At 34.6% G+C, this 26,770-nt stretch overlaps 1 protein-coding gene and 1 pseudogene across 1 annotated transcript; both read right to left on the reverse strand.

The window, feature by feature from the left end:
* Window positions 1-1,102: 1,102 nt before the first annotated feature.
* LOC107874865 lies at window positions 1,103-3,255 on the reverse strand (annotated as a pseudogene).
* A 19,441-nt stretch (window positions 3,256-22,696) lies between these two features.
* On the reverse strand, window positions 22,697-23,939 carry LOC107874030. Its single transcript, XM_047414479.1, has 4 exons — window positions 23,742-23,939; window positions 23,430-23,645; window positions 23,236-23,344; window positions 22,697-23,100 (listed from the first exon to the last, which is right to left on the reverse strand). Exons 1-4 carry the CDS (start codon window positions 23,937-23,939, stop codon window positions 22,697-22,699), a joined length of 927 nt encoding a protein of 308 aa, XP_047270435.1.
* Window positions 23,940-26,770: the final 2,831 nt, after the last annotated feature.

Below are 26,770 nucleotides of genomic sequence, written 5' to 3' on the forward strand. Positions count from 1 at the left end.
ATATATATTTTAGTATATGTCTATTTAAAGTAGTACATATATATTGAATGATGCGATATTTGTGTATATATCTTCTATAGACATGTATTTTTAATGTATACATGTGTATATGTTTTAATAATTAGTATATAACTCTATAATATATATATACTTATATATATTGTAGTATATTTATGTTGTAGTATATGTATTATTTAAAGTAGTACGTATAGTCGTATATATTGAATGGTGCGTATATATGTGTAATTGTGTATATGTGTATAAAGGCTACCAAATAGCCACGTTAAAGAGTATAAAGGCTACCAAATAGCCAAATTCACAAAATAATTAAGACTATCAATCATTCAATTGTAAAACTTATAATCAAAATTTAGAAGGGATTTTTAGGTATTCTTCCTAATTAAAAGTTGTGGTCCTTCATTTATGTGATATTCTCTTCGTCCTAAATTATGTGATGATGTTCGGATTTCGAGAGTCAAAATAAATTAATTTTTAATCACAATTTATTCATTTGTCATTTTAAATCATTAATTATTCTAACCTATATTATTTTAAACGTAGTATTCAAGTGTGTAAATTTTATGTTCGAAGACTAAATGATTATATATATGTTAAATCTAGGGTCAAAATTAAGAGTAATATTAAAGTGGGTTAAGGTGATAGGTTGGGTGTGGGTGGATTCTTCTTAATGGATCAAAATTTAAAAAAAAAAAAAAAGACGTGGACCTCTAATAAGAGGCCACGTGGCAAAGCAGTTTTTTAGAAAATCACCGTTAAAAAGTAATGACATGGATGAACCAGTTTTATAACGGCGATGACATGAATGAGCCTAACTTTTAACGGATGACATAAATGAGTTATTTCTGATAGTTCAGTGGCATATTTGATCCTTTTTCCTATTTTTTTAATCATAATTTTGTCCAATTACATAAAATTTCGAAAATCTCATTTTGTGATACATAATTTAAGCCTTGATATATATATAGTGTGTGACACATATTAAACCAGAGGCGCCTTACCCATGACTTTGGGTATCATGTGTGATACATTTATTTCTAACGGTTGCGGTTGAGGAGATCGGCCATATGTATCATGAGCGAAATGGTAAATATGAGATTTCATGTAATTTTTGTAAAGATTTGAAATTTATGTAATAACGCCCCTTAAGTTTAGGAATTCTTGTTTATCCTAAAATTTTGGTACAATCTTCTTTTCTCCTTCTTTTGTTCATTCTAGCATCTCTAATTTAAAACTTCAAGATTAAAATGTTTCTTACATATACCACACGTAACTCATGCATAGCTCATATAGGGACAATCCCATTAAGATGAAACATAGACAAATTAAAATATAACTTTATTTTATTCCATGCTCGGAATTGCAACAAGAGGAATAGCCTTTCTTAAGGTAACTCCAAACTGTTCCTCCATATCCAAATTCTCTGGTGCCATCCCTTTTGGTAACTTCCAATTAAATGGTTGAATAATAGAAGCCAACATTAAATTCACCATCCTTATAGCCAGTGGCATTCCTGGACATATTCTCCGCCCTGCGCCAAACGGTATAAATTCAAAATCCGTACCTTTATAATCCACACTAGATTCGACAAATCTTTCAGGCACTCTAGTGGCCTTACCCAATACTTCGGGTTTCTTCCAATGGCCCAAGCGTTCACCAAACTTGAGTGTCCTTGGGCACGGTGTAGCCCAACACCTCTACGTTGTTTTGGGCTTTGTGTGGTAAAGAGTAATGGATCTACTGGATGAAGTCTCAAGGTTTCTTTTACAACTGCTTGAAGGAATGGGAGTTTGTCCATGTCTGATTCTTTCACTGGCCTCTCTGTCCCTATTTGTTGGATAATTTCTTGTCGTACTTTGTTGAGTTCGTTGGGTTTTCGAAGGAGTTCAGCCATTGCCCATTCTGTTGTTATAGCTGATGTGTCACTCCCACCAATGATCAAATCCTGTCAGGGCACACACAGAGGGGTAATTGATAACGATGTAAAAAGATATTTACCTTGCAACTTAAATTAATATATGTATATATAACAATGTAAAAAATATTAACCTTGCAACTTAAATTAATATATGTATATATGAAGAGTATATGCATTTGCTTATAAGGAATTATAATTATCTTAAATATAATTTGCCTCTCACGACCCAAATAACAATTCCTTTTCGCTTGAATAATAAAAATTAATTTGAACTTGGTTATGTATAAGTAAGGGCCAAAAATCAAATTCAAGGAAAAATATTTACCAGGATAAGAGGCTTGATATTATTACGATCAAATCCGGACCCATCATCTTCACATAGATCAAGAAGTACATCCAAGAAATCCCCTTTTTTCTTCATCCCTGCAGCTCTAGCTTGCATTCTCATTTCAATTTGTTCTTCAAATATCTCATGCAACCTTAAATACGCTGGCCTTATACGACGCCTCACTCCTTGCAAATCTAGCCACTTTAGCACGGGAAAATAATCAGACAAGTTAGGCTTTCCAGAGTCCTCCATGATCCTCCGCACCAAATCATTAAACTCTTGATCGCCCTTCTCGGATTCCGGGTCCACCAAATCAATCGAGAAAATAGTGCGTGATGCTATATTCAGCATTGCAGTGAACGCAACGCGTCCTACGTCAGCGGACGAGCCATTCTCACACAATTTTCTGATATGACTCACAAGTTGTTCAGCCATTTGGTGACGGAGTTCTTGGAGAGAATCGAGCCTTTGGTTAGTGAACATTTGCGTGTTACATATTCTTCTCTTGTTCCTCCACATATTATCTGGCGGGACCCAGTCAATTGTGGCTTCTGGATTCGGTTGGGAAGCGGCTGCATTGAAAACCGTGCGGGCCGAGAACATTTTGTCGTGTTTTTGGAGGATTTCTTTGGCTGTTTCGGGGGAGGAGGCTATAACAGTGGTGATAGAGCCGAGTTTTAGAGTCATGAGAGGACCATGGATTTTGGCTAGCTCGGCTAGTGATCGGTTGGGTTTCGATCCTAGCTCGAGGAGTGAGCCGATTACTGGGAAACCAGTAGGACCTGGTGGTAGCTTCCTGCTGGATTTAGAATTGAGAACCAATGGTTTGATGAAGAACCAGCAGAAAATGCATAAGAGAAGGATGGGAAGTTCCATTTTTCCTCTATGCAATTCTTGTACAAGGAGTAGATTACAAAGCAACTACTGCTGAAAAGAGAATGAGAAGATGGATAGTTTATTTATCAGTTAATGAAGAATATATAGGCTCTAATACAAAGCTGAGTCCTAAAGTAATACAACAGGTGATACAATAACTAATTATAGCGGTACAAACAGATAACTAATACCCCTTCGGTTAAAAAAAAATGATTTATTTTTCTTTTTAGTCCGTTTAAAAAAGAATAATTCTTTCCTTTTTTGGCAATACTTTAATTTCAACTTTCCACATAGCATATTTAGGACCACAAGATTAAAGGACATTTTGGTACATTTGACACAACTTTAATTTAAGGCCACAAGATTCAAAAGTCTTGTTTATTTTCTTAAACTTTGTGTCAAGTTAAAGTAGGTCATTCTTTTTTAAACGGAGGGAGTATATAATTACAAATTATTCTCGTATATCTCTTTTACGCCCCCACAAGTTGGTGTTGACGTCTACAATACCCAACTTGTCAAACATACGACTGAAAGAAGCATGTGGAAGTGGCTTGGTTAGGACATCAATAACCTAATCAACAGCATGTAGGTGCTTGACTTCAACCTCTTTGCGTTGCACCTGCTCACGGACAAAGTGGAAATCGATGGCAATATGTTTCATCTTACTATGAAAGACAGGATTCTCTTAAATGTATGTAGTTCCAATATTATCATAGAGTATGCGTGGAATGCAAGCAAGGGAATAACGAAGCTCACGCAGGAGGTTGGTGATCCAGTTGGTTTCAGCAAGAGCAGTAGCTACAACTCGATATTCAGCTTCGGCAGATGACCGAGAGACAGATCGCTACTTCTTGGAGAACCACGAGACTGGCGTACTTCCAAGGTATATAATATAGCCAGTTGTGGAAGTTCTATCTACAGGGTCACTAACCCAATTAGAGTCAGAGAACACCATAGTTCGACTATTAGTCGCACGGGTTATTTGAAGCCCAAAAGAGGAGGTCTGTTTGAGATATCGAAGCAACCTCTTAACTATTTTCAATTAACTAATTCACATTTCAAGTCAATATACTTAATCATTTTCAAGTCACAAGTTCACAATTTCAAGTAACTACACTTAGTTATTTTCAAGTCACTAGACTTAATAATTTTCAAATTACTTATTCACATTTCAAGTCACTAGTACACATTTCAAGTCAATACACTCAAACCATTTTCAAATAGTTAATTGACATTTCAAATCACTATACTTAACCATTTTCAAGTAACTAGATTTAACCATTTTCAAGTCACTAGTACACATTTTAAGTCACTACACTTAACCAATTTCAAATAACTAATTCGCATTGCAAGTCACTAAACTTGACTATTTTCAAATAATTAATTCGCATTTCAAGTCACTATACTTAATCATTTTCAAGTAACTACTTCACATTCAAATAACTATTTTTAACCATTTTCAAGTAACTACTTCACATTTCAAATAATTATTTTTAACCATTTTCAAGTAACTACTTCACATTTCAAATAACTATACTTAATCATTTTCAAGTCACTACACTTAATCATTCATTTCAAGTCACTATACTTAACTACTTTCCAAGTAACTAATTCACATTTCAAGTAACTAAACCATTTTCAAATCACTAGTACACATATCAAGTCACTATACTTAACCATTTTCAAGTAACTACACTTAACTATTTTCAAGTAACTAGTACACATTTTAAGTCACTACACTTAATCATTTTAAAATCACTAGTATACATTTTAAGACAGTATATTTAATTATTTTTAAGTCACAAGTTCATAATTTCAAGTAACTTAGTTCACATTTCAAGTGACTACACTTAACCATTTTCCAGTCACAAGTACACATTTCAAGTCACTACACTTAACCATTTTAAAGTCACAAATATACATTTCAAGTAACGACACTTAATCATTTTCAAGTCACAATTTCAAATGACTACACTTAACCATTTTAAAGTCACTAGTATACATTTCAAGTCACTACACTTAACCATTTTAAAGTCACAAGTATGCATTTCAAGACACTTAACCATTTTAAAGTCACAAGTATACATTTCAAGTAACTACACTTAATCATTTTCAAGTCACAAGTTCACAATTTCAAATAACTACACTTAACCATTTTCAAGTAACTAATTCTATTTCAAGTAACTACACTCAACCATTTTCAAGTCACTACTACACACTTCAAGTCACTACACTTAACCATTTTCAAATAACTAATTCATATTGCAAGTCACTACACTTATAACATTTTTAAGTCACTAGTACACATTTCAAATCACTACACTTAACTTATTTCAATTAACTAATTCACATTTCAAGTCACTATACTTGATCATTTTCAAGTAACTATACTTTATTATTTTCAAGTTATTAGTACACATTTCAAGTGACTACACTTAACCATTTTCAAGTCACAAGTTCACAATTTCAAGTAACAACACTTGACCGTTTTCAAGTCACAAGTTTGCAATTTCAAGTAACTACACTTAATCATTTTCAAGTCACTATACTTAATAATTTTTAAATAACTTATTCACATTTCGAATCAGTACACTCAAACCATTTTCAAATAGCTAATTGACATTTCAAGTCACTAAACCATTTTCAAAACACTATAGTTAACCATTTTCAACTCACTAATTCACATTTCAAGTAACTAAAACTAACCATGTTAAAGTCATGAATTCACATTTCAAGTGCCAACACTAAACCAATTTCAAGTCATGAATTCATATTTTCAAGTGATTACACCTTACTAATTTCAAAACACAAGTTTACCCTTCAAGTAACTACACTAAACTATTTTCAAGTTGCTAATCCACTTCTCAAGTGACTACACTTGATCATTTTGAAGTCACTAGTACACATTTCAAAACACTACACTTGACCATTTTCAAGTCTCTAATTCACATTTCAAGTGACTAACTTAATCATTTTCAAGTTATGAATTCACATTTCAAATGTCAACACTAAACCAATTTCAAGTCATGAATTCACATTTTCAAGTGATTACACTTTACTAATTTCAAAACACAAGTTCACCTTTCAAGTAGCTACACTAAATCATTTTCAAGTCGCTAATCCACTTATCAAGTGACTACACTTGATCATTTTAAAGTCACTAGTACACATTTCAAAATACAACACTTAACCATTTTCAACTCTCTAATTCACATTTCAAGTTACTAAATTTAACCATTTTCAAGTCATGAATTCGCATTTCAAGTGAAAACACTAAACCAATTTCAAGTCATGAATTCACATTTTCAAGTGATTACACTTTACTAATTTCAAAACACAAGTTCACCTTTGAAGTCACTACAGTAAATCATTTTCAAGTCACTAATCCACTTCTCAAGTGACTACACTTGATCATTTTGAAGTCACTAGTACACATTTCAAAACACTACACTTAACCATTTTCAACTCTCTAATTCATATTTCAAGAGACTAAACTTAACCATTTTCAAGTCATGAATTCGCATTTCAAGTGACAACACTAAACCAATTTTTGTCACCATAATGAGACAACTCTCTCATCTATTCTTTTCAACATTTAACTAAACCAACTTTTTTCACCATAATGAGACAACTCCACCGCAACTTTAGTGGTATTAGCTAGATAACTGTAGCTTACACTATACCATGGAGAAGAACAAAAACTATGACAAAGCTATACCAAAATACTAAGGAAAGAGATAATAACTTATAGCAGTAAGCAGTAGATAAAGAGAGCAATGAGGACAAAATTCGATAGTTCATAATGTCCTGTATGTAAAACCAAAATTGCTTTTCTACAGAGTACAACATTTATTTAGTTCAGCTCCCAGGAAAAGAATTTGTATTCTCTAGAGGTCAAAATAAGTGTACACTGTATAATTATTGTTGTTCAGTGTCAAGAGTTCACTTCGGAATTTATACGGATAAAATGCTACTTCATGAACTTAATACCAAGGGTAGTATGAGAAAAAAGTAAAAATTGTCTTGATTTGCTAAAATGAAACATATAAAATAGAAGGAGTATAATAAATTATCAATACCAAAAAGATCTGGATACTGATTGGAGATTTCGCCGGCTGTTGTGGTTATTGACGGCTGTTTGTGGTGATGAAGGGCGTCGCCGGTTGTTTGGTGGCTTCGGTCGTTGTTTCACGCGAAAGTGGTGCGGACAGCTTGGACAGCTTGTCGACGATGATGGCGGTTGTCGACAGCTATTTCACGCGGTGGTGGTGCGGATAGCTTGGCCAGCTTGTCGCCGATGATGGCGACGATGATGAAGGCGACCAGAGAGGGTAGAGAGAAGAGATGCAACTGAAGTTTTTTAGAGTTAGATTATGTTTTTGGTATTTGGGTGTTTTTTATATGAAAAATAAGATTTAATCTCAGTCATCTATCTCATTAGATCGACGGATGTGATTAAAATTAAAAAGGAAATTAAAAATTGGTTTAAAAAATGAACCAAATTGAATTCAAAAATAGGTTAAAATTGACATCAATTAGATATAAGTATGGCTAGAATTTAAATAAAATTGAGAAGATAATTGAATTAGCTTAGACTGCTATTTAAATATAATAATAAATTCTTAGTAATAATAAATTAAAAAATATTATTCTTATAAATAAATTACGTATGTCACATAGAAAATATAATATAAAAATTACTGATAATAAATTTAAAATAAATTGAGCATAATAGTAATAATAATAATAAAAAAATCAAGGTGACGTCTTTTGATTGTTTTCTCTATGAGATTTTGAGAAAATGAATAGAATAACTAACCTGGTTTAGTCCCTCAAATTGGGGTTTGTGGAGGGTACAGTGTACGTAGACCTTACCGCTAAGGTAAATAGGTTGTTTCCAACAAATCATCGGTTCAAGAAAAATAGTCTGAACTTGTCCAATTTCAAAAAAAGAATTAGAGAAAATTTATTTAATAGTGACCGTTGATCAAATATGATGAACGGTTGAGATTAGAATTGAGGAGATGAGTTAAATTGGGATTAGAAATTGGGTTAAAAAAGATTGAATTTGGGATTTCAATTGAGTCAAATTAAACTCAATTGATACAAATTGAGTATAAAATGGCTAGAATCAAACAAATTAGGAAAATTGAATTGAATTAGGTTGATATTTAATAAATATAGTAACTATATAAAATTAATATTAAAAAATAAATGGAATTATTATTTTTAAAATAATTATAAATAAATTATGTAAATAAATTAATGATGTTAATCGCATAATAATGTCAATTCATTTCGTATACTACAAACAATTTTTGATTAATTAATTTTTGAATACAGTATTATATATATATCGTAATCAATGTATTAATCTGATGAATTATTGGTTAATTAGCTTCATTATTATAACTTCAATAGTGTATTATTACCTCGATTATATGATGTTAACGTATTATTCAAATATTTGGATATAGATTTAGTTAGCTAGCTTTGACTACTAATTACATCACTACATGAGAGATACGTATATATACATACATACATACATATATATATATACATGTAACGCCCCGCATTTCGGGTTACAATATAGACCTTGATTTCGATGCGTTGTTATCCCGAAGCCATAAAAAAATCCTATGCCAATGCAGCATGTTAATTATTGTGTAGCATGTGAGTCCATTCAAGCTTGAATTTAGACCATAGAGGTCCTTCAACACAAGGACGAGTTGAAACTATTTCGATCGACTAAGTTTTAGTGGACATTGTAAAGTGTGTCAGCTTCCATCAACCATAACTCCCTGTATATGTTGAATTAGGAAGATCATTATGTGTCAAATGATAGGTATTCGAGTTAACTTTCCAACTATGCCAATTCTGCTAAAATTCGACACCCGAGCAAGAAATTATGATCTTTCAAAGTGATATGCATCGCTTAACCAATCGCCCATGGCCACTGGAAAGCATAGGCAATAGCCTAGGCGGCGCCTATGTAAACATAGGTGATAGCCTAGACAGCGCCTATGTGAACATAGGCAATGGGACGGGTGGCGCCTATGTAAAGAATTCTAGTGACTTAAACACTCCGTTTTGGGGGCAAAGTGGTCCTTTTCCATCCTTACTTAGACCTAAAACACGAAATTCAGTTTCAAGGACCCCAAAATACATCTTCATTCATCAAAATTGCTCAAAGATTCTCCTTAGGGTTTCAAAATAAAAAATCCAAATAGTTCAAGATTCGACCGTAGGTTTTCAAAGATAATTACATATTTGGAATCACCAATCCGCAAGCTTCAAGAAACATCCATTATCCTTGGAAATAGAGGTACGTGGGGTTATCCAAAAATCTCATGGGTGTAGTTTTATGAACATGCATGCTTTTAAACGGGGGTTTTCAATCAAATGCTAATAACTTGTTTTCAATATGATTTATAAGTCATTTTTCTTTATGTCATGGGAATTTTTTGCCTATATACTTCAATGGTTGAAACCATGCATATGTGATTTGAGATTTTCCATGGAAGTTTGATAAATATGAATGATAAATTGCTTTTAAATTCCCATGATAATGTCTTGATACCCCATATCATATTGTGATCAACAAAAGAGAGCATGAATTTGAAATAAATATTGTTCACCACTTGTAAATGATGAAGCACCTTGGTTTTTACATGGTTATGCATATGTGGAAGTGATATTAAGGACTTGCAAGTCGGGTATGACGATACCCTACAGAACATGATACGTGATTGAATCAGATGAAATTTGAATGCATTGATTTTACATGAGAAAGGTGGATTCCCGAAGAAGGCGTTTGAGATGTAAGGGCACATCGCTGGAAAACGTGTTTGCCGACACGAAATATTGGTACCAGGCTAAGTGATCTTGTGTACTAGAATTCATGTCATTTCCAAATTGGGACTATAGGTAGGAGCCCGGGCTAAGTGATCTTGGGCACTACCAGTGGGTCGAGACACCATGCTTTGTGGTCTTGAGTGTCTCTCCCTCACTTATACTCTAATCTCGGCGGTAACCGAGGTTAGACAGTTGGTGTAAATTATGTAGGGTATTCCACCTAGCTCAGTTGCATTTCATTGTTGTTGAGAAACTATTGCATTACACCCATGAGCTTTAAAATGATTTGATACCAAATTGCTTTATAATGGCTCTCAACTATATTTTGTAAAAATATTATGTTTTGTTTTGATATCTCTGCGTGCCAGTACTTTTGTGCTGACCCCCTTCCCTCTCCAACCTCTCAGGTTCAGAGGCTCAATCTAGGGGTCAAGAGAATCAGTAGATCATTCAGACAGAGTTGCAGAGACAAGTGGTGAGCCTTCTATGTTTTGGAAGGTCTTATGTCCTGTAGTCCTTTTATCTTATATTCAGTTTTGGGGTCTACTGGGGGCCTTGTCCCAGTTTATATACGGTTACTTGACTCAGTCATTTGTTAAAGATTTTCGCAGACAGTTGTTTAGAGGTTAATTGACGTTGAGGGAACCTTATCTCCCCGTTATTATTTCTTTTCATATTTATGACCATGTTTCTGAATTATTGTGTTTCTTCCACATTACTTTGATCATATGAATTAGGTGCGTGATTACCAGACAGATAATGGTATTTCGGGCCTCCATGGTTTGAAATGCTCGTCACGGCCAGGCCCTGATTCGGGTCGTGACAATACACGAGTATATTACTCGTAATACAACGTATTACGTATATACTTGGATGAATTATCGTTTAATTTAGCTTATATTATTATATTATAACTTCAACAGTATATTATTACCTTGATCAATCAATCGTATGGTATAAATGTATTCAATATTTAATTGAATACATTTAATTTTTTTAAATATAAAAATTATTTATGTAATAGTAAACTAAAAATATAAATATCGATGGACAACGCCATTTCCATAAAGTTAATTTTTGTTTAATTTTAACAAAAACGTGTCCATTTCTTTTTGTAAAAAAAAATAAAAATAATAATAATAATTAAAACTTGCGATGGATAGTGTCGCTTTTCTATAATTAATATTTTAAAAATAAAAGATTATAGTGACGTTATCCGTCGATTTTAATAAAAATAAAAATTAAATTTAAAAACCGATGAACAACATCACTTTTTATCATAAAGTTAATTTTTATTTATTTTAACAAAAGTGACACTATCCGTCGCTTTTTGTAAAAATACAGAAAAAATAAAAATAATTAAAAATTGAGAAGGATATCGTTGCTTTTCTAGAATTAATATTTTAAAAATAAAAAATTATAGCAACATTGTCCGTCGATTTTAATAAAAATAAAAATTAAATTTTAAAATCGACGAACAACGTCGCTTTTTAAATATTAATCGTTATTATTTTTAATTAAATAAAGACTCTATCCATCGCATTTATTAAAAAAAATTATAAATTATTTGTTAATTAGTTGGCACAATAATTCACGAAAAAAGTGACGGATATTAAGATGTTGGCCGTCGATTTAAATAAAAAATAAATTAAAATTAAATTAAAAAAATGATGGACAGTGTCGCTTTTCTAAAAAGCGACACTGTGCGTCATTTTTTTATGTATCATTTTTTTGGCCATTTTTTAGTAGTGGTGGTTTCATTTGATTTCACCATGATCGATGAAGACCATTGTATCTATGTGAAAAAGTCTAATGAAATAGTTGTGATTTTTCCACTTTATGTGGATAATATTTTATTAGCTGAAAATAATTTAAAATATGTGAAAATTGTTAAGTCATGGCTTTCAAAGTCATTTGACATGAAATATATGGGTAAAGTAGACTATATATTGAGTATTAAAATCCAACGAGATCGTTTCAGAAAAATTTTGAGTCTTTTCCAAGAAACATGCATAGAGAAAATTCTAAAACTCTTTTGAATGAATAGTTGCAAATTCATGGATACTCCTATAGTAAGAGGTGAAACCTTAAACCTTAAAATGTGTCTAAAGACCGAAAAAGAAAAGGAAGATATGTCTCAAGTACCATATTCTAGTGCAGTTGGGAGTTTGATTTATGTTATGATGTGTACTCGCCTAAACATTTGTTATGTCGCAGGTCTGGCTAGCAGGTATCAATCCAATCCTGGAAGAGATCATTGGAAAACAGTAAAGAAAATTTTTCGATACCTGAAGGGAACTGCTAATTATTCTCTATGCTATAGTGGATCCAATTTATCCATAAAAGGTTATACAAATGTTGATTGGGCTGGTGACCGATATGATAAACAATCAACCTTTGGTTATACCTTCTTACTAAATTATGGTGCAATTCATGGAAAAGTAAAAAACAAACTTGCATAGCCCTATCAACTATGGAGTCCGAATTTATGGCTTGTGCATCTGCAGTACAAAAAGTTTTTTGGTTGAAGAGATTCTTTAAGCATATGAACATTGCATAGAATTCTAAGGGGTCCATGATTTTATATTGTGATAGTCAAGCGGCTATCACATATATGAAGGATCCTAAATATCGCAGCAAGACCAAGCACATTGACATTAAGTATAACTTTGTGAGAGACATAATAGTAAGTGAAGAAATAAATTTACAATACATTCCTACATGAGAAATGATAGTTGATCCCTTTACAAAGGCGATATCTAGAGACTTGTTTGAGAAACATGTTATGGCTCTAGAATTACGTAGGATATGATTATGTTTTCGTATTGTAAAATGACTTGATTGTAATTATTATCAATATAAGAGTCTTGAATTTATGTTTAATCTCATATGCATTTGAAAATGTATTTTATTGATAGTGTGTCAAACAAGTCGCGAGATTGCCTCTCTCACACGAGCAATCGCCTCTTACGTCGAGGAACGTGAAGAGATAAGTTCCACTATCAGATTGTGATTTGTTTTGTAAAGTCAGATGTGAGTTTCTCTAAGAATACGTATTTTAGGATCACTAAAGAAAGAAAGGTTAGACATTTAGAGATGTCTAGACATAGATCTGTACAATGTTGAATGGTTAAAAATATTGAGGCATACGCTCCAATATAAGGTGATAACATCGTAGCACATGTTTCATACCATGTGTGCTTAGCGATCAATTGGTTAATGAAAGAATAAATCCCTGCTTCTTTATTGTGTGAGACCCTCATAGTTATTTTAACTTTTCATTGAAATACCTTTAGACCATTGACCGTTTCTTGAAGTTTCGATCGGTGTTGCTACTTATCATGTTACTAATAGCCACAAGAGATTCGTCAATGGAGAGCATGTCTAAAAAAGTAGTTGATTTGGAACAGATAGATTCGAGTAGAAAAGGAAGACAATTAAAATAAATATTTTAACTTGTTTACACAAGCCGGCTATTACATTAACCATACAAAAGTCAAGTGTAATTGTGTATATAAAGTTAATCATGAACTCGAGTTCACCTCTTGAAGAAGATGAGAGATCGGATAAGTAACTACTGAAGTAGTGAATGATGTCTAGGGTATTGTGAGTATAAGTATCTACATATTAGTAAAGAATTCTTTCCACAAGTGATTGGATTCCTATATGAAACCTACAAAACTTTATAGGTAAAGCTCGTGATGCTCACAGGTCGCACAAACTATTTGTCGTATGAATTGGTGACTTGTTGATGTCATACTGGTGCGTGTCTTGTACACCATGTGCGAAGTGGGAGATGTTGGATTACGGGTCATTGGTCGCCCATGTGGACCGACCGACCCGACCCGATATTTGTTTAATTATCTGATAAAAGGAAGATAAGAGGGAGTAACTATGGATTTGAAAAATAGGGGAATAGTTACTGAGTAACTATTTATCCGCCCACTACCCCTATACATATTACTACTTCTTCTTTAGAAAATAGATGGGAGAAGAAAATTGAGTCAGAAAATTACATTAACAATAGCACCAAGACAGTGCATTTAGTTTGTAATTCAAAGCTTTGTTTTCAAAAGATTCAACGCAGATTTGGGACGATTCTTTTTATAACAATATCAAAATATCTGCTGCGAATTTTAAGGTACATAATTTATTATTATTTTACTCTGAATTTGCTAATTCTGAATTTAATTAGGTTCCGTTGGTGTAAAAACATTTATCCAATAGATCATGTTCCTTACTAAAATAATTATTGATAAATTTTTTATGAAAAATGTTAATTGATAATCTGATAAAAATATATCTAATCTATTATTACAGGTTAAACTATATTTTGAGCGTCCGTGGCCAGATTCTACACTAGGACAGATGCATGCACCAAATATCCATTTATTCCCTCCTTTATAAATTCATTTCTTTTTTACTGGATAATATAAAGAAATTTGAAATTTTATATAAGTAATAGCCAAAAAATAAAGTCAAAAGAGGAGAAAAAAGAAAAGGAAGGAAAATATTTTTTTGCGGCCTTACACCCTAAATATTTTTTATGTAAACCCCAAATCATGGGGCACTTAATATCACAAGTTAAAAGGAATATATAGAGGGGGACAAAACCTTACCTCTTACAAATAAACCTGGAAGGAAACCATTCCTATAGTTAGGCTTGAGACAAAGTAAAAGAAAAACAAAAAAGGAGGGTTGCTCCTAATACAGCTTAAGCTTCCAAAAGAGTGTCTAAGTTTAAAAGAAAGATTGACACATCCAGTAAAAGGAAAAAGTCAGGTTGGGTCAAAGATGAAAATGTTTTTCTTTGGCCGACTTCTGAAGTTTGGACACCCGCCCGCTTTTCTCATTCTTTATTGTAACTATAATCCTCTATGGTGAGCTTATATTTTCGATGAAGAACTACTCCCCTTTTCTACCTTGGTCAGCATATTGGCTAAAAGATCTGCAATAGAGTTTCCTTATTTGAAGATATGGTTGAATTGAAAAGATCCTTCAGCCAGCAAAGAACGAATGTCATTGATCTCTTCCATGATGTTTCCAAGCAGTGGTAGTGACTTTGTTAATCATATTAATCACAATCATGGAATCATATTCAATAGTAAGAGTATTGAATCCATGATTAATCCACAATCTCAAATCAATTTTGATCGCTCTAGCGTCAACCAAGTTATTAAAAGAGTATCCAAAGTAAGCTGTGAACGCCATGATCGTAGGATCCAAGTGATTCCTTACAGTTCCTCTACCACTGGCACTGCCAGGATTAACTTTGTAGAATCCGTAAATATTAATATTCAAGTCACCAAGATTTGGATTACTCCACCGAACAGGGATAATATCTAGCTTAGTCTTGATATTATCCACCATACGACAAATTTTACCAAAGTTAGCGGGAGTTTTTAGAGAGAAAACTGAGAAGCAAGAATCAACTGTACAAGGTAATTACACTACTACAAGAAAATAGTAAAATTGTGATGGAATATTTGAGACGGAACATCATTGTGACAGAATTTTGACAAATTTATTATAGATTACTTTTGCATAAATATAATTTTTTTTTTTGGTCACATAAAAATTAAGACAGTAACATATTTGTGACAAATCATAAATCCGTAACTAAATTTGTGACAAATTGAGTATTTCATCATAATTAAAATTTTTTAAAAAATAATAATATAATAAAAATTTGTGACAAATTTATTCCATCACAGTAAAATTAAAAAGAAAATATTTGAATAGCATAATTGAGGTGGAAATCTTTTCTGCAAAATCCCTAGATTAGATGAAAATAAGTCTCGATATGATATTTAAGAATGGCATAATTGAGGTGGAAACCTTTTCTGCAGAATCCGTACATTAGAAGCTCAATTAGATAACACACTCACAACATGGTCAGCATCAAGAGTTGTTTGGAAGCTGCAGTATTCGTATTTTCTGAAAAAAAATGTCTGTAGTGTATCCTAGAAATTGTTTTTAGTGCAAGCAACTTCGGACCTATAGGTAACTAAACATCTTGCACATCTGTCATTTTGCAATTATGCTTTCGACATGCACATGGTGTTCATCGACCTAGAAAAGGCGTACGACAAAGTCCCCAGGGAGGTGCTTTGGAGATGCTTGGAGGTGAGTGGAGTACCGCAGGCATATAGCAGAGTAATTAAGGATATGTATGAGGGAGCGAAAACCCAGGTGAGGACGGCGGGAGGAGACTCAGAGCATTTCACTGTCCTGACAGGATTGCATCAGGGATCTACTCTTAGTCCCTTTTTGTTTGCGCTAGTAATGGATGTGTTAACGCGGCGTATCCAAGGGGAGGTGCCGTGGTGTATGCTTTTTGCAGACGATGTAGTCCTGATAGATGAGACGCGAGGGGGTGTGAACGACAAATTAGAGCTGTGGAGGCAAACTCTGGAGTCTAAAGGGTTCAGGGTGAGCAGAACCAAGACAGAGTATGTGGAATGTAAGTTTAATGACGTAAGGCGAGAGAATGAGGTAGTGGTGAGGCTAGAAGCGCAGGAGGTAAAGAAAAGGGATAAGTTCAAGTACCTCGGGTCCGTGATCCAGAGTAACGGTGAGATTGACGAGGATGTCTCGCACCGTATCGGGGCGGGATGGATGAAGTGGAAACTTGCATCGGGGGTGCTGTGTGATAAGAAGGTGCCGCCCAAGCTTAAAGGTAAATTCTATAGGGTGGTAGTCCGTCCGGCCTTGCTGTATGGAGCGGAGTGTTGGCCAGTTAAGAACTCCCACACCCAAAGAATGAAGGTGGCAGAAATGCGGATGTTGCGCTGGATGTGTGGACTGACCCGAAGGGATAGAGCTCGGAATGAGACTATCCGGGAGAAGGTTGGGGTGACTTCAGTGGAGTGTAAGATGCGGGAAGCACGATTGAGATGGTTCGGACACGTGAAGAGGAGGGGCATGGATGCCCCGGTCCGTAGGTGTGAGAGGCTAGCGTTGGATGGTTTTAGACGGGGTAGGGGTAGACCGAAGAAGTACTGGGGTGAGGTGATTAGGCGGGACATGGAACAGTTACAGCTTACCGAGGACATGACCCTAGATAGGAAGGTCTGGAAGACGCGAATTACGGCAGAGGAGTAGGGCCTGTTCGGGTCGCTAATGTAGGGAGGTAATTGGTGGGGGTGTATTCCTGGTATGATTCCGTATTCAATGTTCTGTTCCGTGTTCCGTGTTCTATGTTTGTTACGAATCTGTGTGCTTTCCTCTGCTTTATATTCCTGCATTCCTGCTTTACTCTGTTTTATATTCCTTATGGTCTGCAGTATCTATGTTATGTCATCTGCTTCTGTGCTGTACTATGTGTTTGTTTGATATCTCGTAACTTGAGCCGGGGGTCTTTCGGAAACAGCCTTTCTACTTCATCAGAGGTAGAGGTATGGACTGCGTACATCTTACCCCCCCAGACCCCACAAAGTGGGAATACACTGGGTTTGTTGTTGTTGTTGTTGTTGTTGACATGTACATCTCGCAATACATTGCCAAACGTCCCATTTCCCCAACATCTTGTCCAAAACCCACTTCCTAGCCACCATATTCTCCATTGATCAATGTCATTCGTGTCTATACCAATAGTAAAAGACCCTGAGGCCGATACATCTTCGCTTATCCAAGAAGTCAGTGACCATACCTCTACTGTTTTAACATTTCTCCCAAGTTTCATCCCTGGTAACAATGTACAGTAGGATAATCAAAGCTTTGCCACAATGTACTACTCACAGAACCATTAGTATTCAATTCCACCAATGTACTACTCACAGTAGTATGCACATGTTGTTTTCGAGCTAGGCATATTAAATTTGAGCATATTATATTTCTGTGGATATCTGTTGGCTTATTTGAGCATATTATATTTCTACATTATAGTTGTTTTTAAGCATGACAAGGACGAGTGATTGGTTCAGATTTCAATTCTTAGTCTGCAAAACTTAATAGTGAGCTTATATGGGCTTGGGGTTGGACAATGTGATGTGAGATAGTAGGCTAAAAGGTGGAATAATCAAGGTGCATACAAGCTAGTCTAGGTGCATTTGGTTTATGGATCCTGATTCTTGTGAACCCAAACAAATTTTGGTAAAAAAAAATTCCCAGTAAGTGCTTTCAAATTCTATGAGCAGATGGGTCCTTTACTGTTTCTCAGTGATTACTTGCTGATAACAGGTGGATTAATCGAAGTGTATGCAAGCTAGTCTAGACCCATATGGTTTATGGGTCCTGATTCCTGTGACCCCATTTTCTTCTTCCTGAAGACTTAATGTTTCTCAGTGAATTACTACTTAATAACACAATGTGTATTGCCTTACGACGATAGTGAACATCACTTGCTCTGGTTTCACATTTTCTAGTTTCTTTTAAGAACTCGTGTTTTCGGTTTGTGGGGTTTATGTTTTTAGCCAGCAAATTGGAATCTAGAAACTGTTCTGATATGGGAAAAAGCTCCCAAAATGTGCACCTTCATTTTTTGTTGTTGAAACAGCATCGGAATTGTACTACATTCATCAAATTGAGGCTAATTTGGTTGCAATGTGGATGGGGTCTATTTGGTTTATTCATCTCAACTATGTTGTTTGGACTCTCCAAAAATGTTGCCGCACTTATGTCAGATCCTTACACTACTTTTGGAAGGATCCTACACGCATCTGTCAACATTTCTGAAGATCCCGAACAACATACATCTCAAAGTCTCTGTCTTATAGTCGAGTAAGATGCCTTTACCATCAGTATAGTCTCACACGAATTGTTCTCATTCTTAGAGAGCTTATGGCTAAAAAGCTGACTCTATAAGCTAATATTTTGGACAGGCATCATATTTACTCTGCAAAGTATTTACTTGTTTTCCCGTTAGTGCTATTGAGCAAAGCGTTTCGGAACGCTTCTATGTGTATGGTGATGCTAAATGTTTTAAATTGGTTTCATCCTATGTATTTCAAGCTGATTTTGTCTAATTGTTGAAATGCAGTTGAAGCTATTCTTCTTGGATTTCAACATTATCTTATTATGCTTAGTACCATAGTTAACATTCCTACAGCTCTTGTTCCCCAAATGGGAGGTGGAAACGCGAGCCCTCGAGACACATTGATCTGCTTAACTACTTAAGATATGAGTTTCTTTTGACCTCAAGTAGTGTCGTACATTTTAACTGAAGAATACCTTCCCGATGCAGGAGGAAAAAGCGCAAGTTATTCAGACATCACTATTTGTTGCTGGGTTGAACACCTTGTTGAGGTCTTTCTTTGGGACTAGACTACCTGCTGTGATTGGAGGGTCTTATACCTATGTTGCACCTACAATCTCGATTATCCTTTCTGGACAATAGAATGACGAAGACCCTGTACGGTTAGTGTCCTCAAACACTGAGTCATTTTCTCTTGTATTCTATGGATAATCTAGTGAACTTAATTTTTGATTGTCAAGGAAAAAGTTGAGATATTGGTTTAGTTATATAGCTTTTCCATGGACTTACTTGGTGAATATATGGGGTTCACAGTTTAACTTTATTAATCTCATTTAGTTGGGATGTGGGGACACCAGTTGGAGTTGGTTTAAGGTTTGATTTCAAACCAAAAGCAATGAATCTGGTGGCGACCTGTAACAGGTGAATGACGATTGACGTGGCACTCGAGGAGTTTCCATTTAGTAGTGTTATTTGGTTTTAAAGTATACTCTACAGGTGGAACATATTTTTGTTATCTATTGACTATTCATAGATATGTTTAGTCAATTTTTTCTCATAAGTTCAGTAATATATTGCGCCAATGCTTGTTGGAGTAGAGACTATAATTGATGAGTTAATACACCCCTTAAAATTACCGTATAGATAGAATTGATTCATACATTATGCATTCTGCATTCCATGACATCTCTTCTCACTGTTTCAATTGAAAAATACAATAATTAAACCTCAGCCATAAGCTCGTTGGAGTTTGCTATGTGAATTCTCACTCTAGTCTGCTCCATTTAGACCGGTCTCACTTCAATATTCAACATATTGGGTTCTTTAAGCCTAATAGTTCTCTTCATTTTTGTTGGAAAGAAAAAACATAACTTAATCCAATCTTTAAAGCTGTAAGCTGAATTTCAGCAGCTAGTACAGCTAATCTGCAGCTCTTGGGGCACTAGTCTTAACACTCCTCCTTGACTCAAGAGCAGTAACACCAAGTCTTTCTCTAAGAAACTCAAATCTTGCTCTAAGTAGATACTTAGTTAAAATATCAACATTCTGAAAATCAGTTCTGCAATGCACCATGTTTATGCCTCCATTCTTTTGCACCTCCCTTAAGAAATAAAGCTTGATCTTGAAATATTGTCTTTCCATGAGAGACAGGATTATTTGCAATTGAAATTGCAGCTTTATTATCCATAAGGATTTCAGTGCTCTTCTTTTGCTTCATGTACAAATCTGCCAGCAGCTTCCGAATCCAAAGGGCTTGATTCACAACTAAAGCAGCTGCAATGTATTATGCTTCAGCTGTTGATTGAGCCACAACATCTTGTTTCTTTGAACACCAAGAGAATATTCCAGAACCAAAACTAAAACAGTAACCTGAGATGCTTCTCATATCATCTGAGTAACCAACCCAATCGCTATCAGAAAATCAACGTAACTAAAAATCTGGTGTCTTTTTGAACATTATGCCAAAATTAATAGTACCTTTGACATATCTAATCACACGTTTTGTTGCTTAAAAATGAATTTCGCTAGCACAATGCATATATCTTGAAAGTAAACTCACGCCATAAATAATATCCGGCCTCGTTGCAGTCAAGTACATTAGGCAACCTATCAGACTTCTATAGAGTCCTTCATCAACCTTTCTAGCTCATCTTCTTTGCAAAGCTTCTCATTTTGATTCATAGGAGTTGCAGTAGACTTGCAATCTTCCATTTTGAACTTTTTGAGAATTTCTTTGGCATATTTCTGCTGGCTTATGAAGATCTCTTTTCTTTTTTGTTGAACTTCCATTCCAAGGAAATAGAACATTTCACCAAAGTCCGTCATCTCAAAAACTTTCATCATTTCAGCCTTGAACAGAATGATCAAGTCCCAATTGCTACCTGTAATTAGCAAGTCATTTACATACAAAGAGACAATGGTTAAATCAGGATCTTCTTTTCTAATATAGAGCGTGCACTCACTGAGGCTTTTTTGAAAGCCTAAACTAAGAAGATGAGCATCAATTCTGCTATACCAAGCTCTAGGAGCTTGTTTCAAACCATACAATGCCTTCTTTAGCAAGTACACTTTGTCTTCTTTGCCTTTGATAGAAAAGTCTTCAGGTTGTTCTACAAAGATTTCTTCTTCAAGGTAACCATTTAGAAAAGCTAATTTCTAACCATTTAGAAAAGCTGATTTCACATCAAGCTGGTGGATCTTCCATCCTTGTTGAGCTGCTAATGCTAACAACATTCTTATCGTATCCAAACGGTAGACTGGAGCAAAAGTTTCAGAAAAATCTACTCCAAACATTTGCGCGTACCCTTTTGCAACTAGCCTGGCCTTGTACTTGTTTACAAAACCTTCAGGATTGAGCTTAGTTCTATAAAACCACTTGACTCCAATAACCTTCTTGTATGATGGTCTGTCAACCAGCTCCCATGTGTTGTTTTTTCTATCATTTTGAGCTCATCCTACATTGCATATCTTCATTCCTCATCTTTCGCAGCCTCTATAAATCCTGCAGGTTCTAGAACTGCAACATCTCAGAAAGTGTTCTTGTACCTCTAACAAGTTCATCATCAACATCATCAGCTAGAAATTCTATATTCTTTTGCTTTTCATCATCTTACCAGCTCCATGTGTTATTCTCTTCGAACTTGACATCCCTGCTAATAATCAGTTTGTCATTTTGAGGATGATAAATCTTGTAAGTTTTTGATAGATTGTTGTATCCTACAAAGATTCCAGGTCCAGCCTTCTTATCCAGTTTATCTCTTTTCACCTGAGGTACATAAGAAAAACAAAGACAACCAAATATTTTTAGATTTGTTAGCAAAGGTTTGTAACCAAACCAAGCCTCAAATGGTGTCTTCTTTCGCAAAGCCTTAGCTGGCAATCTGTTTAGTAGAAATACTGCGGTATTGGCAGCTTCAGCCCAAAATTTCTTTGGCAACCCTTTCTCATGGAGCAAACACCTTGTCATCTCCATTAGCGTCCTATTTTTCCTTTCCACTACTCCGTTTTGTTGAGGATTATAGGGTGCCGTTAGCTGATGCTCGATTTCTACTTCATTACAAAAGTTGTTAAACTTTTCTGAAGTATATTCGATTTCATTATCTGTTCTTATCACCTGAATTTTACAACCACTCTAATTTTCCACAAAAGCCTTAAATTTCCAGAATACATCATCGACCTCAGATTTAAAATTCAGAAAATCAATCCAATAATATCTGGAACAATCATCAATAAAGGCAATGTAGTACTTACTACCATTTGAAGATAGTGTTTTCTGAGGTCCACCTACATCCATACGAATAAGTTGTAGCTTATTCTTTTTCCTCCATAATGAATTCTGAAAAGAAAGCCTTGTTTGCTTTCCATACTGACAAACTCCACAAGCAGGCAAATTTTTCTCAAGGCTCGGGAGACCTTCTGCGAGTTGATTTTCTTTCATGAAGAGTATCGCATCATGATGATAATGTCCGAGTCTTTTGTGCCATAACTCTGAATCATTTTCCAATCAGACAACTGTTGCTTGCTCCCCGTCCAATAGATTCAAGGAAAAACTCTTTCCTCGCATCTTAACCTTGAAAATCTCCATATTATCAGAATCCTTGATGACACATGTTTTTTCTTCAAACAATACTTTGGAACCATTTTCAAGTAGCTGTCCAACACTTAAGAGGTTCTGATCAAGATCAGGAACACAAAAAATATCAGTTAAAAGTTTCAAAACTATAGGACTTTGAATTGCAACTATTCCTTTGCCTTTTGCATCAAGATTTTCTCCATTTCCACTTTTTACTTTGGAAATAACAGATATATCTAGATCTTTAAAGAGATTTTGATCGCTGGTCATATAATTTGTACATCCACTATCAATCAACCAATTTTCAGAAGTGTTTTTGCTAGCAAAACAAGTTGCTACAGACAATTGCTCTTTTTTATATTGATTTACAACAACCTTGGCTTCTTTTTGTTGCGATTGTGACTTACATACCCTCTCCACATGGCCCAATTAACCACATTTGTTGTACTTAACATCCGATCTCTACCAACATTTCTGTTGAGAGTGATTTATCTTTTTGTAATGAGGGCAGGGTGGATTACTTCCTCCCTGATTGTTGTAATTATTGCCTTGCATTTGCTTCTGGTTCTTTTTGGTTTCCTGGTATGACTCGTTTTGTGATTTAGCTTGAAAAACACCTTCAACAGAACCTTTTTTTCCTCATTATTCTCCTTTGCTCCAATACCTGCAAAGCATTAACAAGTTCTGCCAATGTAATGCTTGACAGATCCTTAGAATTCTCTAAAGAAGAGATTGTGGCTTCATATTTCTCAGAAAGTGTGGCAAGCATTTTTTGAGCAATTCTTTCATCAGTAAAATCCTTACCAAACAATCTCACCTTGTTGGCTAAGTCAAGTAGTTTATCTGCATAATCTTTTATGGTTTCTGATTCTTTCATTCTCTTCATTTCGAATTTCCGAATCAGATTCATCACTTGCATATTTTGAACTCTTTAATTTCCTTGGTATTCCTTTTCAAAATACTCCCAAATTTCTACAGCGGACTTCATTTGCATAATTCTGGTAAGAATTGAAGGAGATACCGCAGAGAAAAGACATGCTTTGGCTTTGACTTTCCTTGTCTTTCTCTCCTTGTGATGTCTCATCTGATTTACTGTTGGATTATCTCCAAGAGGAGTTACTTCATAGTCCTCTTCTACTGCTTTCCATAGATCCAGTGCTTCAAGATGAACCATCATTCTAATTGTCCAAGCTTAATAATTCTCACCATTGAAGATGGGTGGAATTAGAAAGCTTATTTCAGAATTCATTTTCCATAAACTATTTAAGATAACAGTTTAAAGAATGGTTATATAGAAAGAACTTGTGTTTTTTATTCACTCTCTTCTCACAGGTCCCTCAAGATGACAATGCTCTGATACCAATTTGTTGGAAAGAAAGAACAAAACTTAATCCAATCTTTAAAGTTGTAAACTGAATTTCAGCAGCTAGTACAACTAATCTGCAGCTCTCGAGGCACTAATCTTAACAATTTTCTACTGACATATAATTTCTTCAACAAGATTAAAGTACTTGTGGCAGATATTGGAATAATGGTAGCGTACCAGCAAGAGTGGATCTTTATCTCAACTAGTGGTATCACATAATTGAATCATATTCTATTTTTTGCTAAGTTTGCATGAACTCCAAGAGACTAGCCAATAACATAATGCTATATCATTTCAATAGTGTGAACTATGGATAAGAGTTGCCAATGCTTTACAATGCTCTTAGTCGAGGTATGTGCAAGCTGATACCACGGTTATTTTAAAAAGCCCGTAATAAAACTCTTTGGAGTCGCTTTCGATAGCTATTGGGGTAAATCAGTTGTGTCATTGGCAAGTGTTTATGAAATTTTGGAAGATGGTGATCTGTTTTGAGGGATCGGCTCGAAGATGCTAGTCTTGATGAGGTGGCTCTATCATTTTTTAAAAATCAAAAAAGAAGTTTAAGTCCTTAACAAGCTGCGTGCTGTGTGTGGACAATGTTTAAGGAGAAAAATAGTGTGTTCTCGTCCTTAATCCTAAATTATAGACATTTTCTTCTTACGTATATTTTGAACATGCTTCAAGGGCATTGGTCTAATAGCAAGAGTATAGCCATTTGTGTGGTTTAGGAGCCTGTCACAGGTAATATTCACGGGAAAGCAGTGGTGAAGGGTATAGGAATGGGTTCATTATCCATTGAGTTTATGTTATGTATCTTTCTTAATGTGAAAAATATCAGGTAAGCGTTATGTTATTGGCTAGATTCCTGTTTAAAGCCTAATGAAGTCAACACTGCTGCTTTGTTTTTTCATGACAACGATAGATAACTTGAATAAAATATGAGATCTTAAAATTAATATTTGGACTGTTTGGAACGGATATTATATAGTGCAAAATTTGTTAATAATTTCCAGTGTGTCCAACTAGAAAAATTGGTATCAAAATAGTTGGTCCTAATCTTGTTATACTTGAAACTCTTTTAAAGGCAACCTTCTTATAGGAGTGTCATCAAATATATGTTGTTTGTTTTCTTGAAGTGAGAGTTACATTTCACTTTTGGAATGGCTCAATTTCAGCCATGGTTCAACAGCACGAGAGCCTTGTGTTACGGCTCGGATGAATTTTGAGTTCACTTGCAAAACTAGAAAGGAAGATAGTCATCTTCTTAGATACCTCACAATTTTTTTCAAGAGACTCAAATAATATTATGTATAGTTAAAATTCCTCCGCCATTGCTTCCATGAAGAAACACTACTTGCTGTGATGATGTCCACTGTGTGTATATAAGTTATTGTCATACTGCGATTTTTTTTGTATATTTGTATATATAGGTTGTTGCTGTTTGAGTTTGCCTATTATCATTTTTTTTGTTTTCATACTATTTTTGTTGGCTGATTATTTGTACTTTTTAGGATAAAATGGAGGTTGTCATAGCTACTGCTTTTTCGGGATCAACAGATGATTCATCAGAAGATCAAGAACTCGATATAAATCGCATGTACTTTGATGTTGCAGGTGGAGCAAAAAAATAATGTGTGTATGGATTGGACTTTCAAGCTTCAACCTTGTATAAAGATATGACATGTAATTTGCCTGAAGTGTCCGATCATGTTGCTGAAGAGCACATCAAAATACTTGAGAAAGAGGTGTCGTATATTAGAGAAAATCAAGAGAGAGTTCTTCAAGAGCGTGTAGAGTCGGAGGTGCAACAATGAGTAGAGCAAGAGGCTTCCCGTTTGAGGCAGCAAAGTGATAATTGATTCAAATCTATGGAGGAGCAATGGTCCCGTATGATGAGCGATATGACATTATTTTCTCGCTCATTTAGTAATCCTACTCTCCCTAATAGGGACTCATCTAATGCTTAATTGTTTAATATTTTGAGACTTTAGTTACTTGAAGTGTCGACTTGAACATTGTCTTACTTTTTTGGGTAATTATATGCTTTAAATTTTAAACATTAGTAGACTTTTACTTATTGAAGTTGTGATTTTGCATGTTTTAATTAACTTCAGACGTTTTTTATTATAAATCTTGTATTATGTTATATATATATATATATATATATATATATAGTGGGGGAGGGGGGGGAGAGTGCATAGTATTTTGTAATTATTATTTATTAAAATTAAAAATTCAAATAAAATTTGTGACAAATTTAATTTGTCACAATCTATCCTAAATTTGTTACTAATATAGGTAAGAGAGTGACTAAATTCATCTGTCACAAATTATTTGTTACGACATATTGTGGTGACTAGATTTAGAAATTTGTTACGAAAATTATTCTGTCACTATTTTATAATGGAATATTTTGTCAAAAATCTGTTACAAATTTGTGGTGGAATTTAAGTCAAATATAAGGATTTATATTGTGACAGACAATCTATCACAGTTCCATCACAATAATTTTGTGACGAAATTTAAATCTGTCATAATGATTTTATGACCCAAGGTTCTGAGATGCACATTTTTCCATCACAAATTCATCACAATCAATGATTTGTGACTAAAATCTCTGTCACAATTTCGCCAAGTAG

This window comes from Capsicum annuum, chromosome 6 (assembly GCF_002878395.1).
Source record: "Capsicum annuum cultivar UCD-10X-F1 chromosome 6, UCD10Xv1.1, whole genome shotgun sequence".
NCBI classification, from domain to species: Eukaryota; Viridiplantae; Streptophyta; class Magnoliopsida; order Solanales; family Solanaceae; genus Capsicum; species Capsicum annuum.